Raw genomic sequence first — 19,442 nt, 5'->3', positions numbered from 1 at the left:
AGAATTCACTTTTAAATCTACTGCAATAGTGATCAAAGCAAGCAACTCTTTAGAATAGCACTGAATCATTATAGAAGTTACATGACAGCAGTCAAAAGCGGAGAAAAATGTTATCAGTTTTCATGTACTTTCCTTTGCTAGTCATCCCACATAAACAATAGGGGAAAAGAATAGCATGTCTAAAATACCAAGATAAAAGTAACAAGAAATGATTCGTATTGTAGTTGAATAAAGAATTTTCCTAAATTTAACCTGAAGCAAGCAAGCCCTTCGTTAAGGGTTAAACTGAAAACTGTTGCACTTCTGATGAAGTCTTCTCTCTGGGATTTAGAAAGTTTAAATCTAGTTTTCAAATCAATTTGAACAGGTGTTCTTGAAAGTTTACCATCAGATGTTTTAGCGTAGCAGTAGGAACTGCAATGACCAGTTACCACACAAAAACATATTCGTGTAACTCCTATAAACCAGCTAAATCCCAGAGTGTTTGAGATGACTGCATCTTTAAAGTAAGTGCTTCACAGCGAGTCTCTAAGGGCATACTGAGATTTCACAGGTATACCTCATAAATGCTTCAGAAAGATCACAGACTAGTCAAATTTCAAATGACAGCTTTGTACTCTCAGTACTTCAGAGCTGAACTTATCCAGCTGTAAATAATGTATCTTTTAACATAAAACAATCAGATTACAACTTGACTGTTATGCCTCTAGCTGTAAAGATTTTTAAACGCTATACTTAGAAAATGTTAATGGCATTACCCATGGGAAACCTTATAACTTCATAATATCCAGGAGCTTCTGTTCTCTTCACAGGTTCCATGAAGGGCCAAGCGCTTTGATGGCTCTTTGGTAAAGAAAAAAGTAAGGTATCTAATATGGAAACTCTATATTAGAAATTATTTTAAAATCTTTATAGAAGGTAAACTAGAACTAGCACTCACCTTCACCTGCTGCAGGATGGTTTTTAACGTGCTGTAAAGTTGATCTGGATCCTTGGGCTCTTTACTTGAAAGAAAATATTAATACAAAAAGATTACTGGAATGAAGATCTGGGATTCAAACTAAAGTGCATCTTACCTAAAAGCAATTCCAAAAATTCAAGCAAAATAAAAGGTAAAACAAAACTCATAAGAACAAATCCCCGGCAGATTGTTTATCTTTCTTTTCCAGCGAATGGAAGGAAAACTCAAATGACATTATCGAAAGACTTTTCTCAAAGGAATCTCAAATCCACTTCAATTCTTCTCTGCGCAGCACTTACCCTCTTTCTTTTCCGCTTGGTTTCCAGCCAGTCTCTCCTGTACACCAACAGCATGAGAGATTACATGAGAACTACAGTAGGTCAAAACATTAACTGAGTTATGGCAGCTCTAAAAATATAAGCAATTTCAGTACTGTCACGGCAAAATAGGTTAGTTTTCATAGAAGCTACTCCTAATAAGAAACGTAAAGCCTAACTTTGAGCCCCATTCAATTTTCTGCATGCCTCTTCTTCCAGACTGCTGAAAAGATTCTAAACTATTATTTTGTGATACACCCATTTGTGAAAGTAATTCAATACATATTTTACCATAACCTCTGTAAAGAAAAAGATGGAAAGGTTCTTCAATTTGATTCCCTAAGGAAATAGAATAAACTGCAGAAAAACAATGCTGAGCAAATAAAATTTAAAAGATACTTCAGTGTTCTGAATCTATTTTGTCCTGTTCTAAGTCCATGTTTAGCACAGAATTCAACCTTATTCAGGAGGTGACACTGAAATTGCTGACTATACTGTGATATAAATCAAAGATGGATCTGATGTAAATCAAATTAAACACATGTACACAAAAGAGCATCAGCCTGGGATGCCTCAAGGATGTACTGCAGACATCAACTGGAATGGAAATACAATAATCTTCACTGGAATCAAATTAACAGAGGAAAGATCAATTGCACATTAGTAAAACATAAATAAGGTATTGTATTAGTATTTATAATCTTGGATATTTCTTAAGTTGTTCTTCTGTTCTACATTAAAGGAGGTTGATACATACTAATTCCAGGGATGCTTTCTATAGGAATCTGTCGTACTCCATCTTTGAAGCAAGAAAGGCCAGGATAAACTTTTCGAATCTGAGCTTGTTTCCTTTCTATAAGCTTTTTAATGATCTGTAATAAAGCAGCAGAGAAAACAAAAAGTAACAAAGAAGATTAATGCAAAACCGTGATGAGCAAAGAAACACTCATATCCTGGTCTTATGGTCCTTAGAAATACAAGTGGGTAACAGAGGCAAGATACCTGGCCAAGTACTAATTCTGCAGATGAGTCTAGCAAATCTCTCAGATGTCTACTTAGGTATAGGTCTGGAGGAAAGGAGTCACAGCTCACTGATCACAGCCTCCAAAGCCACATGGCAGGTGGCAGATGTAGGGAAGGAAATTTCCCAGAAGTTGTTGGGGAACTGCCACTAACTACAACAGCTGGTCCTCGTGAACTATTTCCACACATCCTGGTCAGAAACGTCAAGACACCTTTGTTCTCATATTGCAGTATTTTAGAAGTATCTGGAGATTTCAAGGGCTGCATGTAAATACAGGATTTGCTGAGAAATTAGTCAGAGATGTTCTTACTGAAGATTTTACCGTTAGGAAGTCAAAGTCAATGCTACTCTTTGGAACCTATGTTCTACTCGTAAATGACAAAAAAGGCCTCCCCAGCCCAGATGGCCTGAGCCTAGAAATGTATTACTACTACTAGGCACATCTAAGAGAAGCAACTGTAGCAAACTACAAGAGATAAGCGTTATGTGCCCACCCCAACAACACCCCATCCATGAGGAAATGATGGGTCCAAAAGAACACTGGAATCTGAAGAGCAACCCAAACAAACAGATATAAGAAGTAAAAATTACTATTTGTGCTATATGGACTTCAAACCTTCCCAGTAAGTTAAGAAATTTTTCTACTGGAATCACAGAACATCCGAGTTGAAAAGGACCTCTTTACAGTGCTATCTGAAAATCAAACTCTATGTCCGAGAGCATTGCCCAAACACTTCTTGAGCTCTAGCAACTTAGTGCTGTAACCACTGCCCTGGGGAGCCAGTTACAGTGCCTGACCACCTTCTAGTGAGGAACTTTTTCCTGATATCCAGGGTAATTTTTCCCTGATGCAGCTTCATGCTATTCCTTTGGTTACCACAGAGAAAAGCATATTAAATGCATAACCCTTATATTTATTCTTTCTTTTTGTCAGCACAGGCCAAATAGTTCTACTGGAAGGAAAATTATTGCTCCACAGAGGGGCATTTTAACAAAATTAGAGGTGATGAGATTAGACTATCCTTGGAAGAATAAAGTTAACCTTATGATTACTATTTCTTTAAATGTCTAGGAAGGTATTCAAACACAACTTGAAATGTCTTAATTGTTCATTGTTCTGCTTATAAACTGCTATTATATTAAAAACTATGATCCATTAACATTAACTTTTTGAATTTAGGAAAACTGTAGTCTAGATTTGTACTTTAAAACATCAATTTAGTTATTCAACAGCTCAAGATATCAGTACTTTTTTTTAATGCTTAAACTGCAGAAGTATGGCACTGGGACTAAAAAAAATAAAATAAAATAAAATAAAATAAAATAAAATAAAATAAAATAAAATAAAATAAAATAAAATAAAATAAAATAAAATAAAATAAAATAAAAATTACTTAAATGAAAAATATACACTTCAATGTTTAAAGTATCAAAGAAAAGGAGAGAAAACCTGATACTAATTGAACTGTTTCTAAACAGCATTCCTAGATGGCTTTTGACCATCTGAACAGATGACAGCATTCAATGTTTCATTTCAGCTTTTACCTCCTTTTGTTTTTTAATGATGACTGAAAATTCTGTGTAGGGAATCCTTGGATTTAATTCACATCCCATTAATGTGGCACCCTCATAATCCTTGATGTAGCCAACATATTTTGCTTTTGGTACTTTGATATCTTTGGAAAAACCCTGGAAAAGAAATAAATTGAAGTTGTTATTATGCTATTTTCTTTTTATGTATTTTTAAATGAAAGAGCTCCGATAATTTAGAATCAAATTGTAAATTTATATGTATATGAACATATATACTGATACACCACAGTCTGCATACAGTTAAAAAAATAAAGTGATAAACAAGCACAATAAAATCAGTGTAAGATTCTCACTTGGTCTCTATTTCATTCTTACGTTGCAGTGCTTTCTATAAAACCTTGGTAAAAAACAGGAAGCCAACCAGGACCTCTGCCTCACCATTTACAGTCAAAGGCTTCAGTCGTACCTGGATACTGTGCAACTTCAGATTTGGGAAAGGACATTTCAGAGGTGAAAAGGAGTCTGTCTGCTTAGATCTTGTAAGCAGAATCACAAGTTTACAATTTATCCATTCTGAATGTGTAAAGAACAAACTCAGTGTTGTACATTTAATCCTAGAATAAATGGGAATGGAAGGGACTTGTGGAGGTCGTCAGATCAGGCTGTTCAGTGCTCTGTCCAGTCTTAAAGTCTGCCAAGGACACAGAAGTTCTAAAACCAATCTGGGCGACATTTCCCATTTCACCTCCCTTACAGTATAAAAATTAAAAGTAAAACTCCTTATGTCTAGTTTCAAAGTATGCTTATCTAACTACTTTGTTTATTCAGTTCCATCACTTCTAGAAGTACTCCTCCTGCACCAAGTAATTTCTTAGGGTGACTTACTTGTTTCTTGAAGTAGCCAATAGCATATTCATCTGCGTACGTGAGAAAGTTGAGAATGTTGTGTTTGATGTGGTACTCCTTCAAATGGTTCATTAGGTGAGTTCCATAACCCTGTGTGAAATGCAGAAGAAAAAAAGACATTCTGAAGTCTTTGGGGACTGCAAATATTACAAACTGTAAACCAAGAGTTATTACAAACAGGTTTACAAAATGCAGTGTTTCCTCTAGATCCTAGTTTTAAAGATTTTGCCATAAATAACTTAGTAAGGCATATTACAGACCTAATAGTTTTCAGCCTTGTAGGGATATCTTTGTGACCTAGCAGGGAACACAAAATATTTCAGCTTCTGATGCCTGCCTCACTTTTAAGCTAGGAGAGCCCCAAACCTATTGTCTTTCTAGGGGTAAATAATAGAATTATAGAATCATAGAATGGCCTGGGTTGAAAAGGACCTTCAAGATCATCTGGTTTCAACCCCCCTGCCATAGGCAGGGTTGCCAACCATCAGACCAGGCTGTCCAGAGCCACGTCCAGCCTGACCTTGAATGCCTTCCAGGATGGGGCATCCACAACACATCCTTGGGCAACCTGTTCCAGTGCATCACCCTCTGTGTGAAAAACTTCCTCCTAGTATCTAACCTAGATCTCCTCTGTCTCAGTTTAAAACCACTCCCCCTTGTCCTATCACTGTCCACCCTTGCAAAGAGCTGTTCCTCTTCCTGTTTATATGCTCCCTTCAAGTATTGGAAGGCCACACTGAGGTCTTCCCAGAGCCTTCTCTTCTCCAAGCTAAGCAAGCCTAGTTTCCTCAACTCTTCTTCATAGTAAAGCGAGCATCAAAAGGGGTACATTGTCTTGAAAGGTGTAATTAACATGCAAAACATGTTTCTTAAGTTACCGTCTACTAATAAAAACAAAATTACGTATACTGTAATATATCACATCACTTAAAAATCTGCAAGACAGAAGGACTGCCACACCAACTCCTCCCAGAGAAAACTATTCTTGCCCCTCTTTTATTGAGTTCTGTGTATCTGCAGCAGAAACAGGCTCTTCCTCAAAGATTTCACTTTTGATCATGGGGCATAAAAGGGCATAGTAAAATAACTATTATCACAATAGGTAGCATAATAATAAACAGCTATGCCTTCTGACTGCAAACAGGAATAATTTTCATTTTCATTCAACCCCAAAGTAAACAAAACTTTCCATTTATTCACACTTCCAAGTGAGCTATAGTCCTCCCCTTATGCTGTGAGGCAAATAAGGTAAAAGACAGGAAATCACAAAATAATGTGTTGTTCCTCCTTATGTTCCAGTTTTAATGTAATGGAAAATAACTGGATATTTTCACAAATGTATATAGAATGTTTATGAATATTGTTCTTGAAAGCTGGTGAAAATAGTATTTATGTAACTAGGAACTGTACATTAAAAAATATGTACTTATGACTGAAAATTTAATAGCCTCACGCATGAAAACAGCTGGATAAAAGCAAGTTAGGTAATTGCTGAAACCCAAAACAAAACGCAGGGATACACCAGTAGTGAAAAAGTAGTGACATGCATTCTTGAAAAATGTACTGCTCTAGGCACAAAATTAGCGCATTTATCTTTCCTTTCCTGATATTGTTCGAAGCATTTCCTATTCAGACCTCATATTCAAAATGAAGATATTGTGTTTGTAAAAATAAATACTTCTGAATTTGAGGAAGCTCTCAGAGCAGAATAGTCACTTGTTAAAGCGGCAGATATTGTGCATGGCATAAATTACAAAGCAGTTTTACAGCTGATGGCATGTTAAGTGGCACAGCATTTCTTAGAACTGATAAGTGCTCAAAATAACAAGATAATTGCAAATTTCATAACTCAGCAAAGGACAGAAAGTCTCATAAATTTTAAAGAAAAATGTTTTAATTAAATGCAAGAAGTGCATAAGCCACCCAAGCTTTTAACTTCCCTTCTCATCAGCAGGGTGCAAGAAACAGTGTGTGAGACATTCTACTTACAACCTGAAACATTGCAATTCATTCCAGAAATCCCAAAGTAGCTAATCTCTAGCACTAATTGTCATCTTCTTGTCTCTAAGAAATTCCAGAAATCGTGATGATAATAAGCTCAAATATTTTTAGCTGATTTACTATTTTTATAACCTCCCCAGGATTTACTTGTTCTCATAAATGCTTGCCAAAGTCCAACTATACAAAAGAGAAACAAAGTCACGTACAATACAATTTAAAATAATTTTATCATATAACATCAATCTATCTCAAAACCAAACTAACTTTTAAAGATCACATACTAAACAGTATCCATATTTCTTACTCCAGCCTCAAACTGAATTAAAACTTGTTTATTTTTCCCAAGAGTTTGCAGTGAACATTTGTTTTTTATCACTTATCTGCTGCTAGAGGTCATCTTACTTAGAAAGGAATGTGGGAAGGCCAAAATTAAGAAATAGTCAACTGAACTCTGCAAATATTGAGGCACCCAAAGGGTAACAGAAGAAAGTGTGCTTTATGTGTGCATTTGCAACCCCAGTAAGGCAACGTGAGAAGTCCGATTTTTGCTCTACTACATTTGGAAAGGTTAATTGAGAATCACAACAAACATTTGGCAACTTCTGTAGCGCATTTTAATGCTTCAGTTTAATTAAAACACCTTTTATAAATTATATAGACATAGAATAAACATACCTACAGCAAGCTTTGTTACTGTTCATATAAAACACTTTGAGTGCTTTTTTATATACTACTGTGTCCATGGAAATGTTAACCTTATGAATTCAGAGTCTCATAAATTCAAATTTAATTCAAGTACTAAAAGTTGTCACAGGCTTTCACACAGTTTCTGCTTGTTCATCTGCTAGAAACTCTAAATTAACCCACATCTCAACATTAAAAATTTCAACTGAAAAACATAGCTACAGCACCATCTAAAGGCAATATCCTGAACTAAATACTCCCAGTTAGATTTACCTGTATTCCTGGCAGAGGGGAGCAGAATCTCCTGTTTATTTATAGTGCTTTACATTCTCTCAACATTACAGCTCAACACTGAGAACATTATGTACACTGTACTCAAAAATAAGTATGCAAAATAGTGTATGCTCATTTTGAGTTGTGAAACTATACCTAATTTATTCAATATAACTAATTTTCAATGAAGCTGTTTAACATCACAAAATGATGTGAAATTACAAACACGTGTAAGATACACTTAATTCAGCCAACTGTGATGTGTTATGCCACACTGAAAGGCAGTTGCCGAAGAAAAGGGTGAATAATCCAAGAGTGGAAGAAAAATTACCATTATTTTTGTGTTGAGGAATGTGTCTTTTTTCTTAGAAAATAGCCCCATTATTATTCTGATGATTTTAAATCTGTCCTATTATTTAGGTTTTCTATGGTACATTCAGAATCACTGTATCTATCAAATTTGATTTCTGTTTGGTAGCACAATGTATTCAATGAGACCACAAAATTAGGAGTATATACGGTGGTAAATGGAATTCATTCTCCACTCTAGTAGAGAGTTAATTTTACCTTGACTTGCTCATTGGAAGTCACAGCACAGAAAACGATCTCTGTAAATCCTTGGGAAGGGAACATTCGGAAGCAGATACCACCAATAACACGACCATCTTTTATTAATGCAAGAGTCTTGTGTTTCCTGAGTAGACAAAAATAACATTCATTTTAATTCATGTACATAGTACATAATGTGCCATTACTTTCCTTTTTTCAGAAACTTGATTCACTTCTTTCCATGGTGTCACTGCAATTGTATATGCCTCTGTTAAGATATCTGTATCTACCAAAGAGTTTTTCTTAACACCACGCTTTGAGTTTACCATAAAATTCATCATTACGCAGCATGTCCTAGCCTTGCCAAGTACTCCTACATACTAGAGTACTTCTATTAATAAGAGTTATATTGCTTTTGTTGACTATATTACTGACAGCTGTGCCATTGCATAGTTCTCAGTATGATCTTAGCCTGCCTAAATTAGAAATTAATGGAGTTACAGGACAGCAAGTCCTTCCTAAGGGATTCCTGTTTCTTTGCATGTACTCTGAATAGCTATGCTATCAGTTTCCAACACAGCTGACCAAGCAATAAATGATATTTCATATTTCTAATTTAATTCCTAGTAAAATGGAGACCAGAATAAATATCCATTTCTGTTGCACTTGCACTGACTGCCAGGAAAGATAAAGCAAGGTGCAATCTGAACTCTCACATAAAGGACCAAGAATTTTAGCATCATCCTCAAGGTCTGGAAAGATATACACTGCAGCTGTTCTCTAGCTTATTCAGTACACAGTATAATATAAACTGTATAAACAATACTGTAAATTCAGAGAAGATGCCTTTGGTGTGAAGAAAAGTTGGTGGCAAAACAAGCCTCTTCCAAAAAAGGTCAGTCTGAAAAGTAGATGTATTTTAAATATCAATGTTGAAGTAGAATTTATATATTGTACATATTCTTTTTTTTTTTTTTCTTTATTTTAGTGTTTTTAATTTGTAGAATGACAGCAGTGTGTAGTAGCTTGTGATTTTAATTTTGTTTCTTCGTGTTTGAGTTGTTGGAAAAAGATTTAGTAAGGATGACCACTTTGGAAATAAGAACAAAATAGATCGTAATTATATTAATGGCTGAAAAGTCTTTGGAAGAGAACAGTTAGACTGTACTGTTTCCTATCAACCTACTAGAAGAGTCTTTGCTAATAAAGAAAGACCTAGAGAAATGTGGGAGGAGGCCATGGCACAAGACCACTGCTTCAAAATTTACTTAGATGTTTGGTTATTGTGGAACCTGAACTTTTTCAACCAGTAGCCTCTGCTTGAGTTCACAGTGCTGCTAAGACACCTAAATTCAGAAAAGTTCTCAGTGCTGCCTCTCCCTCCAAATCGAGCAGCATTTATCCTCACATAAGAGAAGCAAAAGAGTCCAGACTGGTGCTGGTCCTCACAATAACCTTGCTGGTCTCTTCTGAAGAACATGGGAAAAAGTCCCAGGGTTGGTCTCCTGTGCTTGGAGACTGAAGTTTTGTCCACCTGTCCCAGAAATGGCAGCCTGAGCTTCAGAGACTGCACAGAGCATGCAGCAGCAGAGCTTGTTGGCACTGAGAAAGTAGTGCAGAAGAAAGTGCTAGCAAGGCTAAAAGCAGAGGAAATCATTCCAGAAGTGTTTTCATAACTGCTACAGCAATAATACCAGACATAAAGACAGTGGCTCATATCACCGGTGGTGGAGGTAGGCTCTACCACTAACCAGGCTGGGCAGCCGTCTAGATCAGCTCAAGCAGAGCTCGTTTCGTGGTATCAAAGAGCCTACAAGCACACTACACTGTGAACTGCTGCAGTCAGCATAGTAGGCCCCTAGATCTTCAATGGACATGAATTGTACACAGGCAGAAATTTGGGGAAAGCACATTGGTTGGAAGTAGACTCTTTAAGAAGTGCAACAGTGAAAAAATAGACACTTCTGAGGAAAAGGTAAAGAAAATGTCAGGGCAACAAATAGTCTTAATGTATTGATCAAAAAGAAGATTGACACCTGACAGCCTTGAAACTGTAAAGGCAAAAGATTGCTGTAAACAGAAGAAAAACATCCATGTAATAAAACAACTAACCAGAAGACAAAAATCAGAATGGGCAGAGCTTAAATATCCATGAATGTAGAGAAAACCCTTTTTCTCCTGCTTAAACACAATTCATCAGTTCACTAGGGTGGATGAAGGACAACATGCAACCCATCGATGCTGCTACAGAAAACATATCTCTTTAAAAGTGCCCGTGGTGTAGATTTGTACCGAACGCAAGTCAGGAAACATGCACAGATAAAGAGAAAGGCAATGCACTCGTGTGAGGAGTGATTCCAAGCATTCTCCGCATGATGACTTAAATGCTGTTCTTCATAAATTCCACAAGTTTTTCTCACTGAAAAGCCTTCAATCTCTGCTGCCACTTGGTTTTCAAACTCCAAAAACAGAGGATGGAGCAGTCTGCAAGTTAGTATGGGCCCAGAGACCAGTAATGAACACCAGAATTATTTTCTGAATTTTGGTTCTAACATTCATAAGAATAACATATCTAGGAGCTTCATTAATTCAGCATTCATTTATTCAGCCACAAAAAAAAGTATTTAGTTGCCAGGAGGACTGACCAAGAGTTGCAGTGCCTGGAAGAGACGGTGAAAAGGGTAGCAAGGGTAGAGTTCCTCTCTACAGTATCTGGGCTGGCCCATTCTAAAATCACTGCCTGCAACAAGCACCATACTCTCTCCATCTCACTCACGAAACTCCTCTTCAGCCGTACTCACGGATCAAAAACCAAGCGTGTGATGTACTCCTTTGGCATCCGAGGGAGCTGGTGGGAGAACACATTCTGCAAACCAACCAGCCACATCATGATCTTCTTGTTTGGCTTCTGGTTCAGGGAGTTCCCAACCACGTGGAATTCAATTACCCCCCTGCGCTCCTCCAGTCTTGCTGCCTCATCCCGGGCTGAATGTGCTGAGAGGAAGTTGGTCTGTACGAAAGAGGAACACAATCACATTGTGTATATTTCACATCCTCTGATGGAAAAACCTTAAGAAACAAACAAATCCTGCTCTTTTCCCAAGCCATCTTTTAAACAAAAATTGAGCTGTCAATGATTACTCTTTTTTTTTTTTTTTTTTTTTTTTTTTTTTTTTTTTTTTTTTTTTTCAAGCAGAAATGACAAAATCAAACAAGCAGATATAAAATCTATGCTATGGTATGCTATGGTATACTAAGGCATATTCAAGCTTCTTTTCAAGATTATGTAGCAACAGTGACGTTTATATCTCAGCAAGTTTCAAAACGTGACAGTGGACAGCACTCATCCTGTTGAAGTCCATGTCACCATGTCTTCACATTTTCTTTAGCTTGGACAGAAACAGTAATGGATTTGCCTACATGTATTGCAAACCAGAGACTTTAATGGCTTTGGAGGCACAACTTTATTTTTTCATTTTAGTAGTGCTTTCCACCACCTACATTACTATCATAAAAGAAAATAAATAAATAAATAAATAAATAAAATAAAATAAAAAAATCTTAATTCCTGCTATTTTTGTCGTTATATATCTAGCAACTGCGTATGTATGTTTGCACAGAGATTAAATTCATACAGAGGATTAAACTTTTTTCAAGATCCTTTCACAATGCCAAAGATTCCTGCATGTTCATACTGTTTACTTTTTGAAAAGAATTTTGGCTGCTGAGTTTCTAGTCATTGCCAGCCCCAACATCTAGACTGCAAATACACAAAGCCATCAGTCACAGTATACATGTTGAGCAAGAAATGTAGGTGGATCCAAACCTTCAGCGCTCTCTAGCTAAATCTTGGCAAACAAGAGCTGCTTGCAAAACATAGCCTGGCAAAGAGAACAGAAGGAGGAAAAGGCAGCCAAAAAAAAAAAAAAAAAAGTGTGCAATTCTGCAATTCTGTTTGTTTTTCTCTTACAGAAGAAAAAAAAAAAAGAGCAACTGTGGAAGAAGGAGCAACTAAGTGTTTAGATCAGCTCTTCTGCACTAGATAGAAGATTTAAATTTGGGTCTTTAATCCTTCTGTAGGACTTGAACATATTTTGCCTCGTCTGATGTGATGCATCTATGATTAACAATAAAAAGTGTACTCTGGAACCATCCTGCTAAAGAACTACCTTACAAAATAACCTCAAAGCTTCTTCTTCATTATTATAGTTTCCTATCTCTTTGCAAACAGCACACAAAGCATTAAAAATGTTTAGAACTGTTCTTCATTTTAATGATGCATTTCACCAATAGTGTTTGCTTATCTAAAAATACCCTTTTAAAGACTGTATGTTTCTTACTGTTAGCATAGCATGTTTTGTGGACTCTTGTCTTACTCAGTTCATGTGGAACATTTATTAAAAACTGGCCATTTACTGACAGATCAGATCTGTACATTTCTCACCTCTGGCCCAAGCATTGCCGCAGGATCTGTAATTGTTGACATCACTTCATTGATCAACTCAATAGGAATATCTCCTACAACCCTTGGCCTTTTTGAGTCCTCCAGAGAATATGGTTCGTTATTTTTTCTCTTTTCCCCTATAAAACAAAACCAGGACAAATTAATAATGACCAAACTGTCACAAACAGTTTAATCACTATACACATGAAACCAGCTAAGAGGAAGCAGAGCATGACTGTGAATCAGTTTAGATATTCTCACATACAAGCAGGAGGTTAATCACTTTTGTAATGAATCACGTTCTAATAAAAAGCTAGGATCTGAAGGTTTTTTCATAGATAGAAAAGAAATTTGAATCTTAAATATTAATATACCAAGTGCATACCTACAGAAAGCCTGAATGGCATTAGTTGTTAAAAAATTGTAAATGAAGAAAACATTGTAGATGAAGAAGTATTGCAATATTGAATATAGTATCAAGATAGCAACCACAAGTTATTTCAGACTCCATTTCTTTAATCATGAGTGCTGGGCATAAGACACTGTTTCAGGGACACAGAACAGAAGTTAACCTCCGATAAAAACAATACAAAGTAACCTGGAGCAGTGCTAACAAAGCTCAGTCTTTCAGCACAGGATACTATTTATCCTCAGCCAACATCGAGCATGAAGTTAGGTAATAGCTCAAGGTCTACATTTCAGCTCTTTTGACCTTCATTTCTTTTTTCCCCAAGATAACAAAGGCACTTAGACTGTGGGACATGTCCCTCCAAAAGTAACAGGACAACATCTGACAACAGCTGTTCACAAACAATACAAAATTAGAAGTAATTGGAACAAAATAGAAAGATTAGTTGGCAGCACATCTGAAAAGTGCAGTACTTTCCAACAAATACGCATGCCAATATAATAAATAAAGAAACTATGATTTACTTGATCCATTTAAACTGAATGATTAAAAAAAAAAAAACAAAACAAAACAAAAAAAACATTAAAAACCCTTTCCTCAATGCTCTTAAACTGAGGCCAAATTGTCATTGAAGTTAGGCCAGCACAGAAGTACAAAATGTGAAATATTCCTTAGTTGATGCAATTATATGGAAAATTCATCTTACATGTCACAAAAATGCCATCAAAACTGACTTTTTGCTCACTAACATGCATTGCTGCACATACAATATTGAAAATTTTTGCCTTTTCATAAGACTTCTGTATTTTAATAAAGTATTATTCTTCCACTGCCACCTCAAGAGTATATACAATATATAACAAGATACTGATAACACTTTGAACCTACACATGTGTAACACACATAATGTCACAGGAAAAATAAAAAAATAAAAAAATCATTATTTTAACTTTGGTCAAATGCAAAGAGTTAATGTAACTGCGAAAAAATAAGAAGTGGATCCTGAGGAAGCTCCTCTCCTTCTGTCTTGGAAAGCCACAATAATGATTATTATTCCTATGAATCTTTGTCCCTCGGACTAACACCTGGTCTTTCTCTTCTTACAACTCAGGCCTTAGATCAGACTGATGCATATTGGAAAGACCAGTTAACACTTCTCCCCTGCTTCTCTTCCTTCCTCTCTCAGTATATTTTGCTTTTACTATTTGCTACTTCTGTATTCTATCCCATCTCATTTCTCAAAGATGTTTTTGTTAAGTAGTCCTGTACTCCAGTACTTCTGCTATGTTCTTCGGCTCGTATGTGAAGTATGGAGATTTATATGTATTTTTTATTCCTATACCATTAGAGTGAATATACCTCTCCTTGTTCTGTTCCTGCTCAAAATCATAATGAAATTGTTCATTTCTTTGTTTACTTCAACACACTGCAGTGAAATTCTATGCTGTTGACCTCAAGGGTAAGTGTTCAATACATATTTTTGGATAACATAATATTTCATTTTGTGATTCACTGGAATTAAATTTCCTTTATAGATTTTTTTCACTCTTAGTTTATACCAAACAAGAGCAGTGTGACACATCATACATATTTGACTTAGAAAATCTATATGAAGTTTCCAAATCAAAACACACTGTGTTAATTATTAACCACACTGCTAACTGTGGACCAACATGTGATATAGCAACAGCAACTAATTAAACAAATTCATGAAGGAAGCATCTAGCAAAGACTAGTGGGTACAATAATATTGATAAATCCTATCGCTAGCCCAGGATTTAGCCAAACTGCAGACACACAAATACTAGGAAAGCATACAAACAGGAATGTCACTCCAGAATTCCCTCTTTTCTACAGTTTTTTTTTCCCTAGAGATCTGCTAGAACTTCTTGTCAGAGCCAGGATACAGAATTTTGTCTATGAACAGCACTTATCAGTGACCTACATTTTTGTTTGTTTTCACTTTGTTTGTTTCACTATAAGGAAAATCCACAATAATGCTGAGATCCCTCTGAAACTACCAGATAGTTCAGGGCCCAATATTTTACACACATTGTACAGACTGTTTTGCAACAGATACAGTACTCTAAATACATGAATATTAAGTTGTTCACTTCCCTTTCAAACTTTCAAGAAGCGTAACTGTTTAATTAACAATAGAATTTTATTGTTAGCTTTAATTCAATGTGGAAATAATTTATTCCTGTTTATTTCCTATTTTTTTTTAAGGTTTGGGGTTTGTTTGTTTTTTGTGGGTGTTTTTTTCTTTTTACTTTTTTTCCCCACATGTGAATGAAGTTTCATCCTTATTCCTGAGTGGATTCATTTACTTTCCCAAATCAAATTTATTTATTTATTTATAAGTAATTTGTCACAAGGCTTCTGGAAATCCAGGTACATTACATCATTCAAAACTCTTTCCAATTGTTCACCAATTCTCTCATGGACATCCGTGTGTTCTATAAAATAAATGCCGTATTTCCACATATCATGTTACATACACATTAATTCATTCCATTCTTAATCAGTTTATTAGTTTCTCTTCTAACCATCTGAAATGGGAATCTTTCAATTAAACAGTTTTCTGAATTTTCTTAGGATCCCTTTAAAAGACAGTTTTGTATCTGTGATGTTTCAGTTCTACAGCGCTGAAGGCAAATCGAATGACAGCCCAGCTGCACAACTTAATTAGTTTGTCAATCCCATATTTATTTTCACACACCGAGAAAATATCATTTTTTCTTGTGACTGTTAGTTTCTTCTCCTTCCTTGAAAACTTACTTCATACGAGCTTTTGATCATCTCTTTGACCTACGAACTCTTTTGACAGGCTCGTGATTGAGGTATCTGAAAAGTGTTTATGAGGAGAATTTATTCAACACCTTTTTATTTTCCCTAAAGTACCTTATTATAATCTGAACTTAGTTTAGTATTATGTTTAACCATGTGTGTGTCTGTTCTTTACTTTATTGCTCATAAGCATGCAACTTCAATAACTTGAAAATCTGAAAAAAATAAATAACAATGGCCCCTTCTAGTCCGCTTTTTCTATTTAAATGAAACTTTTCTTCATCAGTAACCTCTGTCACATACAGAACCTTTACCATATAACTATGGTTTAAAAAAACTGATGCATTTATTTTTTTTCAGACACTTGCCATATCTGCCAGATAAGTATTACCATAGTGGAGAAAAGCTATGTATGTCTGTCTGTGTCTTTTAGTAAAACCACCTCACTGCAAAGTGAAGGCCATGGTCACTGTATACTATAACTACTGTTAACATTAACAAAAGCAAGAAAACGAGTCTCCATTTTTGTTACCTAAGTTTGGGTCGAGGACAGAAGAAACTTTGCAAGCAGGACTCATATTTCCACTGTTGGGTTGCTCTAAAGATGACGGGCTTGCACAATATGAAACAGATCTTGCAACAGGAGGAGGATTGATAACTGCAATGGCACAAAAGTCGCACAAATCAAAATCAGGATACAAAATCCATTACAGTGCTGATCAAACAACTGTCATGACCATGGACTCAGCTTCATCACAACTCATCTACAAAGTAACATTAACAATATCAACAGAGCAATTGGTGGGCAAACAGAGATATTTGAGCTTTACCTCAGCATATTTTTCTAAACTTACTGAGGAACTGTACTACTGCTGGATGACAGCATTAGTTTCACTTCACTGCAAAAGTCTGGCTTGATTATTCTGCAGTGCTGAGCACGTATTAAGAAAATGAGCTTCCTTCACATGTCTGCCAAGGTCACTGGCATTCAGCCTCATGAAAAGACTTTTTGTACGGGTCCACTGAAAACTAAAATATCATCATTCAACTTCATCTGTCCACTTCAATAGCATTTAAAGGCTGGTTGGACAAATCAGACTCAAGGAAGGGAGAACTTGTTACACTAGTTAAGAGGTTGAAACTGCTCTTTCAGAAAGTCACAGTCTAACCTCTCTCTAAATTTAAAAACAAACAAAAACAAAGAAAAATAAACAAACACCACACATAAGATCATCCAGCTTTCAACTGTTCCAGGAGTTTTGGCAGGAAATGCCAAAATGGGAGGGAGGAGGAGGAGAAATGAGGTGCCAGCTCAGAGTCTGGACACCTGCAGTCTTTCTTTTTGCATTCCTTTATCCTGGTGTCATCACCAGCAACAGCTCTTTTGTGCCAATAATCCAGTGCTTAAAAGCTGCAAATTAAAATGAAGCACTTCAGAAATATACATGAAAGAATAAATGCTGAGAGCAAGATGATTTTAGAGTTGTAATAAATTTGTGCCCAAAGCATAATTTACCAGTTTGCGAACTCAGAAATCAGGAATTTCTAAGGAAAAAAATGTGTTTCTCTTACAGTGGAATTTTTTCTACTAATCTCAGAAATTAATTATCAGATCCTGACATAACATCCTGACATAAGTCCTGACATAACAGCTTAATCAACTGATAATCAGCAATTGTTGCAAAATACTGAATTAAATGACTCTAGTCTTTACTTCCTAAAATAATGAAAAATCAAGTCAACCCATAAACTGCAAAAGCATATTTTAAATGCTGTTGAGCAGAATGGAGAGGGAGACAGGAAGAGCAAAAGAAAACTATCACAAGTGTATTCCTGCAATTTCAAGGGTGACTTACAGACCTCTCAGTTACCTAGGTGTGAAGTGAATAAAGCTAGAGAACAGATGATGAAGCAAACAAACAGGAACCAAAGTAAGGAAAAGCTATACAAGTGCCAAAAAATCATGTGCATGTTTGCACCCGAAGCAGATGGTAAAATGCTGCTAGGTAGCAAGTGGACTGGCAGAGGTCCTCATGCAAGGGGATTACTGTCCAGCAGGTCCTGCAGCTATTTATCCACCCAGTGTTCTCATTCACTTATAATGAGTTCACTTGCATACTCAGGAGAAACGCTCCTGCAGCCAGTCTGCTCCTCAAGTGACTTTGACTGTCTGGATTCAACCATCAGGATGCAATCTTTGTAGGAAGAAACATGGTAGCATCAAACACCCGTTCTCACTAGAAGCAGATTAATTTTGATGCAGCCAGATACTGATAAAGCTGCATATCTAATTCTCATTCCTTATAATTCATCACTTGTGGAGGTGTATTGTACTTTACATACAGATGCTCTTTAACCAGTCACTAAACTCAGCTTACCTGTCTGGATTCCCAGCTGGCCAGTTTGAGATGTAGACACCAGGAAATCCTGATCCCAAATAGGAGAATTTGGGCTGTAAACTTCTTCTTCTAGCATTGACAGAAACCTTGGCACAAAAGCAGATGAAATATTAACTTAAAAGGAGAATTCATAGCAGGTTCTTTTTTAGAATAAGCATTTTTAAAGTAAAAACTATTTAATTACACTGTAAAAAAAACAAACACTGTCGGTCAGTCTTCAAATAAATTCACAAGCACAGAATCACAAACTGGAGAAGACGATAAGTATCTTAATTCAGTAGAGAGATTATATCCACAACAATTTCTCCTTGATTACAAGCCATATGTGCCTAATTTGATGGGGGGAAAAAAATTAACAAAAAACAGGTAGAAACTAGACCAAAACTGAGCACTAAAAAGAAAGGTGAATGTAGGCAGATTATAAGTACAGATGTTACATAAAGATGACAAAATATCTCTACCTAAATAAGCCAGTGTATTTGCCTCCTGCATCTTGCAGATTTATAAAATCATAGTGTTAGTTATTAAAAATAGGAGGACATTTTCATTCCTCTAAGTGTGCTCCTGTAACATTTAATTGCATGTTTGTGCTTCCATAGTAGTATTTTTTATCTCACTTTGTTACACTTACAGAAACTTTAAACTTTTCTCAGTATTACTGCAAGCAAAAGGAACTCCAGAGTGGACTGCCCAGCACTTCTGGTTTCACATGGCTAATACATCTGTTCCCTTTCTGAAGAAAGATAGCTATTTTGCACAACAGGAGTTTTCAGACCAGAAGATATCTGACATTTATTTACTCTCTATAGTCACCTACATATACAGAAAATGTCCAGCTGAAAGCAACCAGACTGCTGAGTAAGACTTTCATGAACAGGGGAAGGATGTTCAAATCAAGTCCTGCTGATGTATTTACACACAGCGTGTTTATACATAAGCACAGCAACATGTGGTGCTAGCTGCTATGCCTACAGATAGAAAGCAACTTCACCACCTGTGACCTCTTACAAGCACAAATGAAAATTCAGCAAAAGCTGCATTTCAGGTAGTGTGATTTGCACTCAGCTCCAAGGTAGCTGTTTTCTAGGCTCAGACAGACATGTCACTGTGCCAAAGTAACTCAGAAATCTACAGTCCTGGAAACTCTCCTCA

The 19,442-nt window shown here is 36.1% G+C and overlaps 1 protein-coding gene across 2 annotated transcripts in view; it reads right to left on the bottom strand.

Annotated features, from left to right (window-relative positions):
- The window catches only part of KAT2B (lysine acetyltransferase 2B), a 41,510-nt gene that overhangs the window by 2,705 nt on the left and 19,363 nt on the right, over positions 1-19,442 (bottom strand). Inside the window, exons 7-17 of one of the 2 annotated variants that reach the window (XM_072329482.1) lie at positions 18,270-18,376; positions 16,424-16,549; positions 12,693-12,829; positions 11,050-11,258; positions 8,267-8,393; positions 4,721-4,831; positions 3,848-3,991; positions 2,036-2,150; positions 1,261-1,297; positions 941-1,004; positions 759-843 (exon numbers count right to left, since the gene is read on the bottom strand). In XM_072329482.1, the coding sequence (XP_072185583.1) occupies positions 759-843; positions 941-1,004; positions 1,261-1,297; positions 2,036-2,150; positions 3,848-3,991; positions 4,721-4,831; positions 8,267-8,393; positions 11,050-11,258; positions 12,693-12,829; positions 16,424-16,549; positions 18,270-18,376 (1,262 nt within the window). The remainder of the gene's footprint in view (positions 1-758; positions 844-940; positions 1,005-1,260; positions 1,298-2,035; positions 2,151-3,847; positions 3,992-4,720; positions 4,832-8,266; positions 8,394-11,049; positions 11,259-12,692; positions 12,830-16,423; positions 16,550-18,269; positions 18,377-19,442) is intronic. The other variant, XM_072329483.1, reaches the window with a different exon arrangement.

This window comes from Excalfactoria chinensis, chromosome 2 (assembly GCF_039878825.1).
Source record: "Excalfactoria chinensis isolate bCotChi1 chromosome 2, bCotChi1.hap2, whole genome shotgun sequence".
NCBI classification, from domain to species: Eukaryota; Metazoa; Chordata; class Aves; order Galliformes; family Phasianidae; genus Excalfactoria; species Excalfactoria chinensis.
The sequence above is the reverse complement of the archived record's forward strand: the minus strand, read 5'-3'. Positions and strand labels throughout refer to the sequence as shown.